Source organism: Aquarana catesbeiana, linkage group LG11 (genome assembly GCF_042186555.1).
Source record: "Aquarana catesbeiana isolate 2022-GZ linkage group LG11, ASM4218655v1, whole genome shotgun sequence".
Classification (NCBI taxonomy): domain Eukaryota; kingdom Metazoa; phylum Chordata; class Amphibia; order Anura; family Ranidae; genus Aquarana; species Aquarana catesbeiana.
In genome coordinates this window covers 25,415,921-25,431,989 of record NC_133334.1, presented here as the reverse complement: position 1 = coordinate 25,431,989, position 16,069 = coordinate 25,415,921, and the positions used below count along the sequence as shown (strand labels likewise).

General features: G+C 44.3%; 1 protein-coding gene across 4 annotated transcripts in view; it reads right to left on the bottom strand.

Moving 5' to 3' along the window:
- SBF2 (SET binding factor 2) overlaps positions 1-16,069 on the bottom strand; it is a 514,395-nt gene that overhangs the window by 405,714 nt on the left and 92,612 nt on the right. For all 4 annotated transcript variants that reach the window (XM_073604094.1, XM_073604095.1, XM_073604096.1 and 1 more), the window contains exon 2: positions 6,839-6,924. In XM_073604094.1, the coding sequence (XP_073460195.1) occupies positions 6,839-6,924 (86 nt within the window). The remainder of the gene's footprint in view (positions 1-6,838; positions 6,925-16,069) is intronic.

Below are 16,069 nucleotides of genomic sequence, written 5' to 3'. Positions count from 1 at the left end.
GCCTTCATGGAGGGCTACGCCTATCACTGGCAGACCCCCTCTCATAATCGGAGACCCCGTAAAACAAACCCTAAAAAACAACATCCCAACAATGGAAGTATGTTTACTGACGATGACACGGAAATTGACTCTGACTCCTCTCTCTCCACTTTTTCTTCACAGGCTCCTATTGGAAAAGATCTGAACGTCACTCCCAACGACACTGGTGCACGTAAGCGACAATATGGTGGTGGGCACTATACACCCTATCCTAAAAAGAAAATTGACAAACAAGACATTAAACGTTCGAATGGCTCACTACGCCAGGGGCCTTCTTCTATCCAAGGTGGTGGCACTGATTCACAGCCCAACTATATAGGCCCCAATGCTCATAAAGCATTACAAATGTTAAATCAGCAAAATCGCATTAACCCGACACCTACAACCTTCCAATCTGGCCCCGGTCGGGACACCTCAAACACTTCTTTTTCCAACAATACACACACCAATGTAACACAACAACCTAACTTTTCCAACCCTCTAAACTCAGTGAACTCTGTATCCCTTACACAATCACAAAATTGTAGAAAACAGAGTACTCTTGATCCTCACATTGTTTCAAACGCTACCTCCACTATAAATTTTCCCATGCTAGGGATTCCGCCACCTCACACCTAGGACTGGATGTCCTGAACCTCACTCCTTATCATTTTTCTGAACAGGATTTAAATGTTCTAAAACTTGGTCTAAGTTTCTGTCCGTCGCAGAAAATTGACAAATATGAGACCATTAAAGACGTCTACCTGTTTGCTCGCAATCTTACCTACAAATTTCTTTTTGACCCAGATAGATTAAGGAGTAAAGAGGAACGGGAATTCTCAGAGAGCATAAAACACTTTAAAATGGATGAGTTCCGAGCACTACGGGACCTAATCCTTCTGTTGGAGGAAAGTGACAGTACCCACCCCACAGACATCTCCATCTTAACACCTCCCACTCCTTCGATATCTCCATCTAACAGATTTAGAGCTAAGTCTCGTCAATTTCCTGACTTATCTCAGAATCCCCAAATTTGGACATTCCTACAAAACGTGATCAGTGACATTAAACATATGGATCTACCCCATAGAAAAAACAACCTTACTTTCACACAGCGTCAAGCCATCTCTAAAATATACAATCACCCCGACATCGTTGTGAAACCCGCCGATAAAGGCGGTAACGTAGTCCTTTTGACCAGATCCTCTTATGAAAACATGTGCCTGACCATTCTATCCAACAAAGACTGGTATCAGAAAATACCCCTATCAGACACCATATCTTTCAGGAATCACTTCCTGGACATTATCGGAGACGCTTACCTAAGAGGTTTAATTGCTAAAGATACCTATGAGTACCTGAATGTTCGGTCTCCCAGGGTGGCGACATTCTATGCACTTCCCAAAGTGCATAAGGATCCGGTGTCGCCCCCTGGGAGACCGATAATTTCAGGTATTGATAGCTTAACAGACAATGCCAGCAAACTTGTAGATGCCACACTCATGCCTCATGTCATGGCCCTACCGTCTTACACCAAAGATACATTAGATCTTTTAAAACAGATCGAGGGGTTACCGGTCCCTCCTGATTCCCTGCTCGTGACGCTTGATGTGGAGGCTCTTTACTCCAGCATCCCTCACGAGCAGGGGATCGAGATGGTCCGCACCTTCCTGTATGAGGAGGATCACCACCAGTGGAATTATAACGAATTCATTTTGAAGCTTCTCAACTTCATCTTGACTCACAATACGTTTGAATTTATGGGTTCCCACTACCTCCAGGTGCAGGGCGTAGCCATGGGCACCTGTTGTGCCCCTGGCTATGCTAACCTGTACCTGGGGGGGTGGGAACGTCACCTGTTTTCTTTAGACCAGTACTCAGAATTTATAGATCAAATTTTGATCTGGAAACGCTACATAGATGACATTTTTATCATCTGGACAGGAACTAAAAAGACCCTCAAAAAGTTTATACAAACACTTAATGCTAACCAGTTTAACTTAAAATTTACATATCATTGCCATACTGACACTGTTAATTTTCTGGATCTCGAGATCTACAGGGACACTAATAACACCTTATCCACAAATTTATATAGGAAAGCTACAGCAGGAAATACACTGCTACATGCCACAAGTGCGCATCCTCCCCCTCTCATTAGAAGCATACCGTATGCACAATATCTTCGTCTTCGTCGAAATTGTACTAAAATGACGGATTTCCAACACCAGTCCAATCTTCTGAGATCCCGACTCCTGGCTAGAGGTTACAGCCGGTCGCTCTTACGTAAAGCCTTTAATAAGGCCAAGAGCAAATCACGTATTGACCTCCTCTATGGGAAAAAAACCCAACCACAGAAAACCACGGTCAGACTGATCACTCAATTTTCCTCTCATTACCATGACATTAACAATATTTTGAAGAAGCACTGGCACTTCCTGACAGAAGACCCTATTCTAAAGAAATATGTTAACATACACCCTGAAACAGTTTACAGACGGGCAACCTCTCTTAAGGACAGACTAGTTTCTAGCCAGTACAAGTCCTACAATCCTTTGACCCCACAACTATCAAGGGGCACAGTGCCCTGTGGTAGCTGCTCCTTCTGTCCATGGGTATCCTCTGAATATCCCGTTTCACTTCCTAATGGTGAAATCTACCATCCTAAATTTGCAGCCACATGCCACACCCAAGGGGTGGTCTATCTTATGAAATGCACCTGTGGGGTTTTTTATGTGGGCAAAACGGCTAGGCAGCTCAGGCAAAGAATCAACGACCATATTTACTATTCAGGAAACGGGAAAATGCTCACTCCTGTGAGCAGACACCTCGATCTCTATCACCGTTTCAATACTTCGTCTATTTCCTTTGCTGTTCTAGCCGTCGTCCCCCAAAACCCCAGAGGTGGTGAATGGGACAAATTCATACTACAAAAAGAGACCCTGTGGATTGAGCGTTTGAACGCCACCAGGGCACCCGGCTTGAATGAATCTCATTCATATAAATCCTTTCTCTAATTCATACTAAGCCCCTTTCAGCATGTGTTTTTTTTTTTTTTTTCTGCCCTGAGAAGTGTCTATTAATTGAAAATAACTGTTGATCACAGGTTAAGACATATTACAGCCGAATCAATCCTATCCAGGTCCCCAGATCAATGTGTTCACATGTTGTTCTTCTTCTCTTTGTAAAAATTACAAGTTATTGATATTATCTATCTGTCTTTAATGTCCCCTTATGGGATTCTATAACCACAGACTATTGATATAAATGTTCTTGTACATTGTATATTTTATTTTTATTTTCATGCATGCCATAGTGATGGTTCTGGGACTCTCCCTTAGTGTTGGTCTCCTTCCTATTCGGCATGGTTCCTGTCCTGATGAGTTCCGCTGCTTAGCGCCGCACATCCGGTCTTATCTTTTGACCGGATGTGCGGCGAGTATCGGAGATACGGGGATCTTCTTTCCCCCTTGCTCCGCCTTTGCTGCCTGCGTCATCCCGGTTCCGTCCCTCCTCGCACTGTTTTTCGGCGCATGCGCGGAACATTCTCGGCGCCGCGCCGTTCCAGCGTGGGGATGACGTTACGCGGCGCATGCGCAGCAGCCTGTAGCGGGCCCGGAACACGTGATCCCCTTGGAACCACCTGTTTCCGGCTGGAGTCACCCTATATAAGGACGCTATCTGACCTGCTCCTATGTGGCCACAGCACCGGTCCCTGCCAGATCGGATGACGCACCCCTGTGCTTCCTCTCATCTACCTAAGGGTAAGATCGTCCCTGTTTTACTAATGCCTTTTTATCTGCACGCAAAATATTTCTCTGCCTGCAGCGCTTTACACCATATGGCACTATGAATATGATTGCTTATTCCCCTTTTTTTCTCTTCTCATATACTAGCACTACAATGATGAAGTCTATGCTTCCCCTCCTATGGATACTTGATGCTACATTTTTTTGAGAGGTGCCAGGCTGTGGCCGAATGCTGTTTCCAAACTCAATTTAGATACTTTATACCCATGACCAGATTGTGATCATTTGCATATAATCACTACTGATAGGTTTATGCAATTTTACCTTACCCAATTGGTAAGTGAACTCTGCTTCCTTATACATATTTCTTACCATTCCCCCCTTTCTTCTTTCCTTCTCCCTTTTCTCCCCTTTTCTTTCTCCTCCAACCCTCCCCCCCTCCCTCCCCCTTCCCTTTCTTGTCTTCCCCCCCCCCTCCCCTTTTTTTTTTTTTTTTTTTCCCCTTTCCCCCCCCCTTTCTCTCCCCTCTCCTTTTCCCCTTCTCCCCCCTTTTTTCCCCCCTTTTTTTTTCCCCCCTTCTTTCTCCCCTTTCTCCCTTTCCCCCTTTCCCCTTCTCTGTCACTTTCTTCCCCTTTGTTAGTTGGCTTTAACGCTTTAAATTCTCTTTTTTAAAAAATACAGACACATTTAGACTTGACAAAACAACTCTTTAACTTAGTGTGTTTTTTCTGTTTCCTCAGTCCTTGCTGACTCCAACCATCAGGCCTTACCATGTCTTGTTTGGAGACCATAATCTTTTATAGGGCCTGTCCCATTAACCATTTTACCTGGCATTAGCTATATTTTCAATATTGATATCTACATATGTATTGTGCTCAATATTTCATGTTTTTTGATTCTGTTTTTGTCGTTGTTTCTTTTTTGTATTTTAAACTTTAGGATCTCTAGCTCCTGAGGAAGCGTTCTGCGTAACGCGAAACATGTAGAGCAACTAGAGAATATTTCACCGCGGATTACCAAACCTGCTGTATTTTGTTTGCCACAATTGTGTACCTATCTACTGTTCAATGCCTAGGGGAAGTATTTCTCCTATATATGAACTAAGTGATTCATGTATACATTTATAATCCTCTTTATGCTATACAAATCTGCAGGATAGGATCCTTACGGTGTATGACTATTAGGGTTTACATTCAGCTTGAATTGTTTTTAAATAATCTATGTGTGTCCATTGTCTTTTATAATTTTCTAATAAAATACCTTTATCAAATTTATTTTTTGTAGTTTAATACCATTGTGCCTCCAAAGTCCCATGTCTAGAATCTTTTTATCTATAATCCGACTTTTGGGGACGTTGGCACAAACCGTTACTGAGTACCTGCAGAGTCACCCTGCTTATTGAGGTACTTTGGCACTAGGTTTTCCACCTGTGCGGAGGGGCTGTCCTCACCCGCTCGGGAGGCACGGGTGTTCTGTGTTGGGGCATGCAGACAGCTTGTGCAAATCAATGACAGGTGGACAGCTGCACCAGTCCTGCATGGACCTTTAAAGTGCACCTTCACCCTAATGGCCCATACACACGATCTGAATATTGTACAAAAACGGTCGTCCAAGGAAGGATCGTACGATTTTCGGATCATGTGTACACTACTTTCGACAGCCGATCACGACCGTTCATCCGATCTTATTCGATCGGGCATGTACGAAAATTTTTTCATTTCCAGATCGTACGATTTTCGGTTAGTCAGTACAGTTGTCGTCCGAAAAATTCAATACAAATACATTACAACACATGACGTCACTTCCGATTTTTTTTTTTCTGTCGTACGAGAATTTTCGTGACTTTATTTAGCTATTCAATTTCTACTCGCGACTATTAAGCGAAATCGGACATACGATCTATCGTACGATATTCGGATCGTGTGTACGGACCATAAAGCCGCATGCACATCGGACTTTCCGACGGGGAAATGTGTGATGACAGGCTGTTGGCGGTAAAACTGACCGCGTGTACGCTCCATCGGACAATTGCTGTCGGATTTTCCGCGGACAAATGTTGGATGGCAGGTTTTAAAATTTTCCGCGGACAAATGTCTGTTGTCGGATTTTCCAAACGTGTGTACACAAGTCCGTCGGACAAAAGTCCAAAGTTAATTAAAAAGTCGAATGTAATACAATTATATATATATATATCTAGATATAGATATAGAGATCTCTCTCTCTCTCTCTATATATATATATCTCTCTCTCTCTATATATATATATATATATATACACACACATCTACATATATATATATATATATATATATCTACATATCTCTCTCTCTCTCTCTCTCTCTCTCTCTATATATATATATATATATATATATATATATATATATATATATATATATATATATATATATATATATATATATATATATATATATATATATATATATATATATATATATATATATATAGAGAGAGAGAGAGAGAGAGAGAGAGAGAGAGAGAGAGAGAGAGACAGAGAGAGAGAGACAGAGAGAGAGAGACAGAGAGAGAGAGACAGAGAGAGAGAGAGAGAGAGAGACAGAGAGAGAGAGATGTGTGTATATATATATATATATATATATATATATATATATATATATATCTATCCAATGTCACTTGTGCCAGCTTGTGGGCCGGTAATAACCTCTCCTGTGAAAGGTAACCGATAGCCGAGGAAGCGGTCAATTACCGCCCATGGCAGCAGATGGCAGAGCGGACAGCACTGCGGGACCCCAGAAGGCGCACATGCCGGGACTGCCGACGTCTGACCCAAAGTATAAAACGTTCTGATATCGCTCGTGTCAGCTTTGCGGCACAGTAACAGCTTCTCCCATGAAAGGTAATGAAGGTGAATATCGCAGTGGGAGGAGCAGAGAGAAGATGACACTTTGAAGCGGTAAAATATTATTTTTTTGCTACATTGTATCACTACAGAACTTTGTTACTTTTTTTTTTTTTCTTAGTTCTGTGAATTTGGTCCAGGACCATATAAACAAAACTGCTAAAAAACATCACAACACACTGCGTTCCACCTACCAGTTCAATCCCTTGTGGGAACGGAGTTTCGCTCCAGTCCGTCAGTGGAAACCTTTGAATTATTTTGCCCAATCCTTCACCAGAGGCTGTGAATAGAAAGAAAAATAAAGTCAATATTCCGCAGCTGTATAACCACATAAAATGAGATACAGAAGGCTTTGTTCTGTGCTGCAATCTTATCATGATTAAAACTTTGGATTCTTTCTGTGCTTTTCAGCCAAGACTTTCTATCCTCCAACAAAGGATGATGAGCAGATCCCTGGATACCATCCAAAGGTGCAGAACAGAGACGAGCCTTTATCCAGGACCAAACTCTGGAATAATCCTACAGGTGAACACTGAAATAGTATGGTGCAATCTATAAAGAGTACCTGTCACTGAGACCGGAATACATGGACACGCAGCAGTTCTCACATTAAAGTAGCATTTTTTTCAACCAAGTTTATGTATTAATGTTACACTGATAGAGATCTGCTGACTCCGTGCAGCTTTCTGCTACAAGAGTTGTGGGAGGAGCCAACAAACGGGGAGCAAATCTGCTAAATTTTTCAATGCCAATAATGGCAGAGGCATGAAAATGGAAGCAAATTCTACATTGCTTTATAGTACTGTACATTTTTCTTGCTCACAGGCGATAGACTCCTTTTGAAGCACACCTATACCGTGATGCCTGTACCTACCCTAAACCAGCCTTGCACAGTTGTACCGCGGCTCCTCTCACGGACTGAAATGTCTTACTCCAATTTCACTGCACACTGTGAGCTCCTCACAATGTGCAATAGAAGCTGCAGTGAGCCAGATAGACCCTTGGGGGGAGCGGAGGGCTTAAAGCGTAACTCCACTTTTGTTAAAGCGGTGCTCCGCCCCCAAAAAATAAAAGCCAGCAGCTACACATACTGCAGCTGCCCGCTTTTAACAATCAGACACTTAACTGTCCTGGAGTCCAGCGATCTCGGCACCGCAGCTGATGTTTCCATCAGCTGCTGCCGCCACCATTGCGGGTAAGGGTAGCTGGCAGTGTAGCCTCACAGTTTCACGCTGGGAACCCTACTGCGCACGCTCCTCTCTCCTACTGGCACGGCGACAGGGAGGAGGAGGAGGGAGCCCTGCAGTGATGTCACACAGTCGCGGCCCGGACTCCCGGGAGTGGGAACAGGATACCTGTCTAAGACAGGTATCCTGTCCCCCCTCTCCCCTGAAAGGTGCCAATTGTGGCCCCCGGAGGGGGAGAGGAGACAAATGAGCGGAAGTTCCACTTTTGGGTGGAACTTCGCTTTAAGAACAACCCCCCCCCCCCCTCCAGGTGATCTATCTATATTGCAGGGATTTTACCTAACGGTGTTGCAGATTCCTACCTTTTGTTATTCTGAAGAAACAGCTGTTTGTTTAAATGTGAATGGGAGTGATTTCATAATTCTCAATCAGCTGCTGCACCTGCATGGGCTGGAATGAGGAAAAAGTGGCAGGGTTCGCATCCCCTTGGATGTGATTTCCCCTTTAGGAGAGTATCATCAAAAATGACATTTTTGTTGCAGGGGATGCCCAAAATCTGACTTGTATCTTAGTGCAGACTTCTGGGAAAATCAGTGGACTAATCACACAAGCAGCAAATGACATTTATGGGGGGGTAGGGCATTCTGTATACCATCTGTGTACAGAACGCCTCCAGGTGACCATATTGAATTTTACAGCGGCTGCATATTGAAAAGGAAAAGTAATTTTTTAATAACATTCAATTACAATACGACTTGTGTAGTGATTGTATACTCTATTTTTTTTATTCTTGTTATTTTTTCCCCCATGACAGTGGAGTTACCCTTTAACTAGTGCTACAGCATTAGGTTGGCGTTCACTGCTACAAAATCGATCTCCTCCATGCCCGGAGTTCCACTTTAAAGCCACAGACAACAGTTTATTCTGCGCTCCTTCCCTAAACGATCAGCTAACCTGCATATTAGCGATCCGACTAGCGTCCCAAGCTGAGACAACTGTGATTAATATTTAGAGATCCAACCAGCTCTGCTATTAGTAACTATAAAAACATTTTGGATTTAGACCAGAGTTCTCCTTTAAACCTGAATCAAACTTTGGCTGCACCTACCCTCCTATCACCACACTAGCTGTGAATTGTATAGGTCGGTGAACATTAGATTCCTCGACAAGTACATTAGCAATTGAAGCGGACATTAAATAAACCGGGGAATAAATTAAAAAATGTCATCTTCTGGGCCAGAAACTAGACATTTTTTGCTGTTGTTGTGCAATAATTAGCAGCACATGTTCGCCGCGCCGCATCTTTCGAGCATGAGTCAAGAAAACTGAAAAACAGCACAGCAGATCCGCACCGGTTACACAAAGTCCTCGAACAAAGTCCCAGCACGGCTGGCAAGAACCGATCGTCCAAAAATATACTCACGATAGTTTCTATTCTGGGCCGGGGCTCGGTATGTATTCTGTGTTAGCAGGGCGACATCTGGAGTGTAGAAAACAAAAAGGAGATGGATTCGGCCAACCCCTGCATCCCCAGTGCCATGGCAGGATGATCAACAGATCGCACAAATCAAGCCAATATCAAATGGAAAGGTTTTGATCTCTTCCCATCTTCCTTAATTCTTCCAAAACGCATGCTCACTCCGCTCCAAGGCTCTTAGAATGCTTACGCTGTATTCTAATTGGCTGGTGCTGTTTGGGATGAAACGCTCTCCTCTGGCTCATTGATGGAGGTGGGGAGCGAAGGCTCATTGATGGAAGTGGGGGGTGGAGGCTCGTTGATGGAGGTGGGGGAAGGAAGGCTCGTTGATGGAGGTGGGGGAGGGAAGGCTCGTTGATGGAGGTGGGGAGGGAAGGCTCGTTGATGGAGGTGGGGAGGGAAGGCTCGTTGATGGAGGTGGGGAGGGAAGGCTCGTTGATGGAGGTGGGGAGGGAAGGCTCGTTGATGGAGGTGGGGAGGGAAGGCTCGTTGATGGAGGTGGGGAGGGAAGGCTCGTTGATGGAGGTGGGGAGGGAAGGCTCGTTGATGGAGGTGGGGAGGGAAGGCTCGTTGATGGAGGTGGGGAGGGAAGGCTCGTTGATGGAGGTGGGGAGGGAAGGCTCATTGATGGAGGTGGGGAGGGAAGGCTCGTTGATGGAGGTGGGGAGGGAAGGCTCGTTGATGGAGGTGGGGAGGGAAGGCTCGTTGATGGAGGTGGGGAGGGAAGGCTCGTTGATGGAGGTGGGGAGGGAAGGCTCGTTGATGGAGGTGGGGAGGGAAGGCTCGTTGATGGAGGTGGGGAGGGAAGGCTCGTTGATGGAGGTGGGGAGGGAAGGCTTATTGATGGAGGTTGGGAGGGGAAGGCTCATTGATGAAGGCTGAGGAGGGAAGGCTCGTCTATGGAGGTGGGGGGGGGGTGGCTCATTGATGGAGCTGTGGCTCATTGAAGGAGGTGTGGAGGGGTGGCTCATTGATGTAGGAGGGTGGTGGCCCATTGATGTAGGAGGGGGGGAAGGCTCTTTAAAGGAGGTGGAGGGGATGGCTCATTGATGGAGGTGGGGGGGAGGCTCATTGATGGAGGTGGAGGGGGTGGGCTCATTGATGGAGCTGGGGGGCTCTCATTGATGAAGGTTGGGGGGGGGGTCTCATTGATGGAGGTTGGGGGAGTAAGGTTCGTTTATGGAGGCGGGGAGGGAAGGCTGCCGTGTGTAATCCAATCCATTATAAGAGCTACTGGAGCTCAAATTGCTGAAAAATGGATGCTGGTTCTGTCAGAAAAGGTGTCAGAACACATAGAGCATCGCAGTTTGCCCCCTTATTGGTGTCAGTGGGAGGAATAGTGCCTCCTCATTGGGGTCAGGGGGAGGACCAGTGCCCCATCATTGGGGTCAGGGGAGGACCAGTGCCCCATTATTGGTGTCAGGGGGAGGACCAGTGCCCCATCATTGGTGTCAGGGGGAGGACCAGTGCCCCATCATTGGTGTCAGGGGGAGGACCAGTGCCCCATCATTGGTGTCAGGGGGAGGACCAGTGCCCCATCATTGGTGTCAGGGGGAGGACCAGTGCCCCATCATTGGTGTCCGGGGGAGGACCAGTGCCCCATCATTTGTGTCAGTGGGAGGAATAGTGCCCCATCATTGGTGTCAGTGGGAGGAATAGTGCCCCATCATTGGTGTCAGTGGGAGGAATAGTGCCCCATCATTGGTATCAGTGGGAAGAAATAGTGGGAAGAAATAGTGCCCCCTTATTGGTGTCAGTGGAAGGAATAGTGCCCCATCATTGGTGTCAGGGGAAGGAATAGTGCCCCCTTATTGGTGTCAGTGGGAGGAATAGCGCCCCATCATTGGTGTCAGTGGGAGGAATAGCGCCCCATCATTGGTGTCAGGGGAAGGAATAGTGCCCCCTTATTGGTGTCAGTGGGGGGAATAGTGCCCCATCATTGGTGTCAGTGGGGGAATAGTGCCCTATCATTGGTGTCAGTGGGGGAATAGTGACCCATCATTGGTGTCAGTAGAAGGAACCGTGCCCTATAGTTATTAGTGTGAGGAATGATGCCCCACCCTTGGTGTCAGTGGCAGGAATTATGCCCCACTGCTGATGTCACTTGAAGGAATAGTGCCCTGTATCAGTGGGAGGAACAGTGCCCCAAGGGCCAGATAAAGGCAAGCAAAAGGCCGTATCTGGCCCCTGTGCAACAGTTTGGAGACCACTAGTCTAGGCAACTGAATGCTTCCAATTTGCAACCCAGACAACCAATCACAAAGCAGGAAAAATGCACAAGGCAATCTGCTGTCAAGGAACTGCAACCATTGAAGAGACAACCCGCTGGCTGCCAGTAAAAGAAAGGTGCAGATTAACACTTTGACTCAAATTCAACAACCAACAAAACACTAAAAGCAGGGTAAAAGGAAAAAAAAGTACATAGAATTAGTATGTAGTTTCACAAAATCATCCAAAACGATTGAACCTATAATGCCTGGGAGACGTCATGACCAAAACTTGAAAGGCTCTGCTTTGTTCGAGACATCTCCGGATTAGGAGAACATTGCAAACCCAAGATTAATTCCCAACTGGCACGTACACAATGTCAGTCTTGTCAAACCTGTCCCAGCAATTGTAGTCTAGGAATCCCAAATTGGAGTACACACAGTGCACGCCTATTTGAATCCATTCATTTTTTTCCGTTGGCTTCGGTCTGCCCGGTGTGGAGCGTCTACGTGAAGCAGGTGAAGAAAACCAACCTGAAGCAAACACATGCTATTGTCCTGCCACAGGGCATAACCTGCCAAGGTGCGGTCACACGGCAAGGCACGAGGTGAGTAAAGAGAAGAAAAAAAAAGGATCTATTCCTCAACTGTTTGGTACATACAAAATTGAAAAAAAAAAACTTGATAGCATTGAAAGTGAACATTGTTTTTGTTTCATTTTTTTTTTTTTTTTTTTTTTTTTTTTTTGCGGCTTCCCACTGGGAAGATTTCCCTTCATTTCCTGCTCTGGAGAAGCTAAGAAGTCCCCTTAAACAGTTGTCATCAGAACAGGTGCCCAATTGGAAGATCTCTCCTCCTGTTCCAATGGCCAACATATTTTTGGATTGGGCAACACAGTGACTAGCACTTCCGCCTAGCAACACTAGGGTTCTCGGTTCAAATGCCAAACACTACCTGCCTGGAGTTTGTATGTTCTCCCTGTGTGGGTTTTCTCAGGGTACTCTGGTTTCTTCTCACTCTCCAAAGGCATGTTGGTCAATTGCCTCCTGTCTAAACTGGCCCCTAAATAGACTTCTATTTGGACATGAATATTATAGTGTGGCGCTTTCAATCATCATTCTGGATGCCCACCATTATCCCTCCAAATTCTGGATGCCCACCATTATCCCTCCAAATTCTGGATTCCCACCATTATCTCTCCAAATTCTGGATTCCCACCATTATCCCTCCAAATTTTGGATTCCCACCATTATGCCTCCAAATTCTGTATGTCCATGTCCACCATTATCCCTCAGAATTTTTAATGCCCACCATCATCCCTCCAAATTCTGGATGCCCACCATTATCCCTCCAAATTCTGGAACCCCATCATTATCCCTCCAAATTCTGGATGCCCACCATTATCCCTGCATATTCTGGAACCCCATCATTATCCCTCCAAATTTTGGATGCCCATCATTAGCCCTCCAAGCTTTGGATGCCCACCATTATCCCTCCAAATTCTGGGTACCATAACCTCTGTTGGATGTCATCACATCCTCGGCAGCTATGTTCCAGGTGTCGAACATCTTCTTGGCAATTACAAATTAAAGTACATGTTTTGTACTTTAAAAATGTTTCAATAAAAAGCTATTGAAAGTCAAATTCTGGGTACCCACAAGTTCTGGGTACATGGACCACATATTCATCCATCATCATTCTGGATGCCCACCATTATCCCTTCCAATTCTGGATGCCCACCATTATCCCTCCAAATTCTGGATACCCACCATTATCTCTCCAAATTCTGGATGTCCATCATTATCTCTCCAAATTCTCTATGCCCACCATTATGCCTCCAAATTCTGAATGCCCACCATTATGCCTCCAAATTCTGGATGTCCATGTCCACCATTATCCCTCAAAATTTTAAATGCCCACCATCATCCCTCCAAATTCTGGATGCCCACCATTATCCCTGCATATTCTGGAAGCCCACCATTATCCCTCCAAATCCTGAATGCCCCCCATTATCCCTCCAAATTCTGGATGCACACCATTATCCCTCCAAATTCTGGATGCCCACCATTATCCCTCCAAATTCTGAATGCCCCCCATTATCCCTCCAAATTTTGGAAGCCCACCATTATCCCTCCAAATTCTGGATGCCCACCATTATCCCTCCAAATTTTGGATGCCCACCATTATCCCTCCAAATTCTGGATGCCCACCATTATCCCTCCAAATTCTGGATGCCCACCATTATCCCTGCATATTCTGGATGCCCATCATTATCCCTCCAAGCTCTGGATGCCCACCATTATCCCTCCAAATTCTGGGTACCATAACCTCTGTTGGATGTTATCACATCCTCGGCAGCTACCTTCCAGGTGTCGAACATCTTCTTGGCAATTACAAATTAAAGTACATGTTTTGTACTTTAAAAATGTTTCAATAAAAAGCTATTGAAAGTCAAATTCTGGGTACCCACAAATATCCCTCCAAATTCTGAATGCCCATTCATAATTTGGAGGGATAATGGTGGGCATCAGGAATTTGGAGGCATATTGGTGGGCATTCAGAATTTAGAGGCATAATGGTGGGAATTCAGAATTTGGAGGCACAATGGTGAGCATTTAGAGTTTGGAGGCATAATGGTGGGTACCCAGAATTTGGAGGGATAATGGTGGAATATCTCTCTCATATATATATATATATATATATATATATATATATATATCTCTATCTATATAGAGATATATATATATATATATATATATATATATATATATATATATATATATATATATATATATATATATATATATATATATCTATCTATCTATATAGATATATAGATAGATAGATATATATATATATATATATATATATATATCTCAGTTATTGGCGTATAACACGCACCTTAATTTTAAGAGAGAAGTTTCAGGAAAAAAAACTTAAATTTTAAATAAAGAATTTTGAAGCAAAATAAGGGTCAATGCCCATCAATGCAGCCTTATCAGTGCTCATCTGCAGCCTCGCCATTGCCCATTTAATAAGCCTGATCAGTGTCCATCTGCAGCCTCGCTATTGCTCATCATTGCAACCTGTACAGTGCCCATCTGCAGCCTTGCCGAAATAGACAGAGCCGGATCTCCTGTGTACTCGGCGTCACACCCAGTCCCGCCCCTTAGCCCAGATCCTATGATGGACATAACGCCGGTCCAATACTGGGATGTCAATGCTAGGAGCCATCCAGAGGGCGGAACTGGGCGTGATTGCGAACCGAGTACACAGGAGATCCGGCTCTGTCTATTTCGGCGGCGCTCGTCCCCTCCTTCCCCTCGGTGGCAGCCTATATCGGCGTATAACACACACACGATTTTCCCCATATTTTATTGGGGAAAAAGTTATATGCCAATAAATACGGATATATATATCTATACAGATAGATATATCTCTATATATATATATATATATATATATATATTATATATATATATATATATAGATAGATAGATAGATAGATAGATAGATAGATAGATAGATAGATAGATAGATAGATAGATAGATAGATAGATAGATAGATAGATAGATAGATAGATAGATAGATAGATAGAATGTTTGGGGGTGGTTCTGAGTAATTTTCTAGCAATACTCAAGCTCAAGAACAGTTTTTTGTTTTTTTTTTGTATCATAAAATTATAAAACCTTAATTATTAAATGTCTATTATTGCTTTAGATTTTGACAAGTCACTTTAATAATGGAATGAAGGAACCTGAGTCAGGCCAGGTCAGGCTCTGGACTGTTATTCCAGACTACGGCCCGAGCCCAGATAAATGATTGATATTTTTCCACTTTCTCTACCAACTAATGTTTAACTCTTCTGTGTAAGGTCACATTCTATTACAAGGACAACAGAAAACGACTTTCACTAATACCAGACACCTGCTCAAGTCAAATATAGAGGAATTCCAGCCTGAAAATGATAATTGCCCCAAATGGCGTCGTTTCTCAACAGCTTGGATTTTGTGCATGTCTTCCCCTTCCCCTAAATCACTGCAGCTTCCATAAAGCTTCATAACGGGTGTTATGTCTCACCGGACTCACTCAATATTACAGACTAGGGGCAGTGATGGTGAACCTTGGCACCCCAGATGTTTTGGAACTACATTTCCCATGATGCTCATGCACTCTGCCGTGTAGTGGAGCATCTTGGGAAATGTAGTTCCATAACATCTGGGGGTGCCAAGGTTTGCCATCACTGGGCTAGGGGAATGACCACACACAGCAGCTGATATTCAAACCTTTACAACTGTCAGTACAAGGGGAGGAGCATAAAAAAGTAAGTGTACCATTCACATAGTTACATAGTTAGTAAGGTTGAATAAAGACACCAGTCCATCCAGTTCAACCTGAGTGAGTGTGGTTGCGTGCCTACAATTATCCCTATTTATTTAAAGGTACCCATACAGCGCCATCAATTTACGCAGCGATCCACACATACATCGCACCCTATCCTCAAGGAGCCCACAATCCAAGGTCCCAAACTCACATTCATATACTAGGGCCAA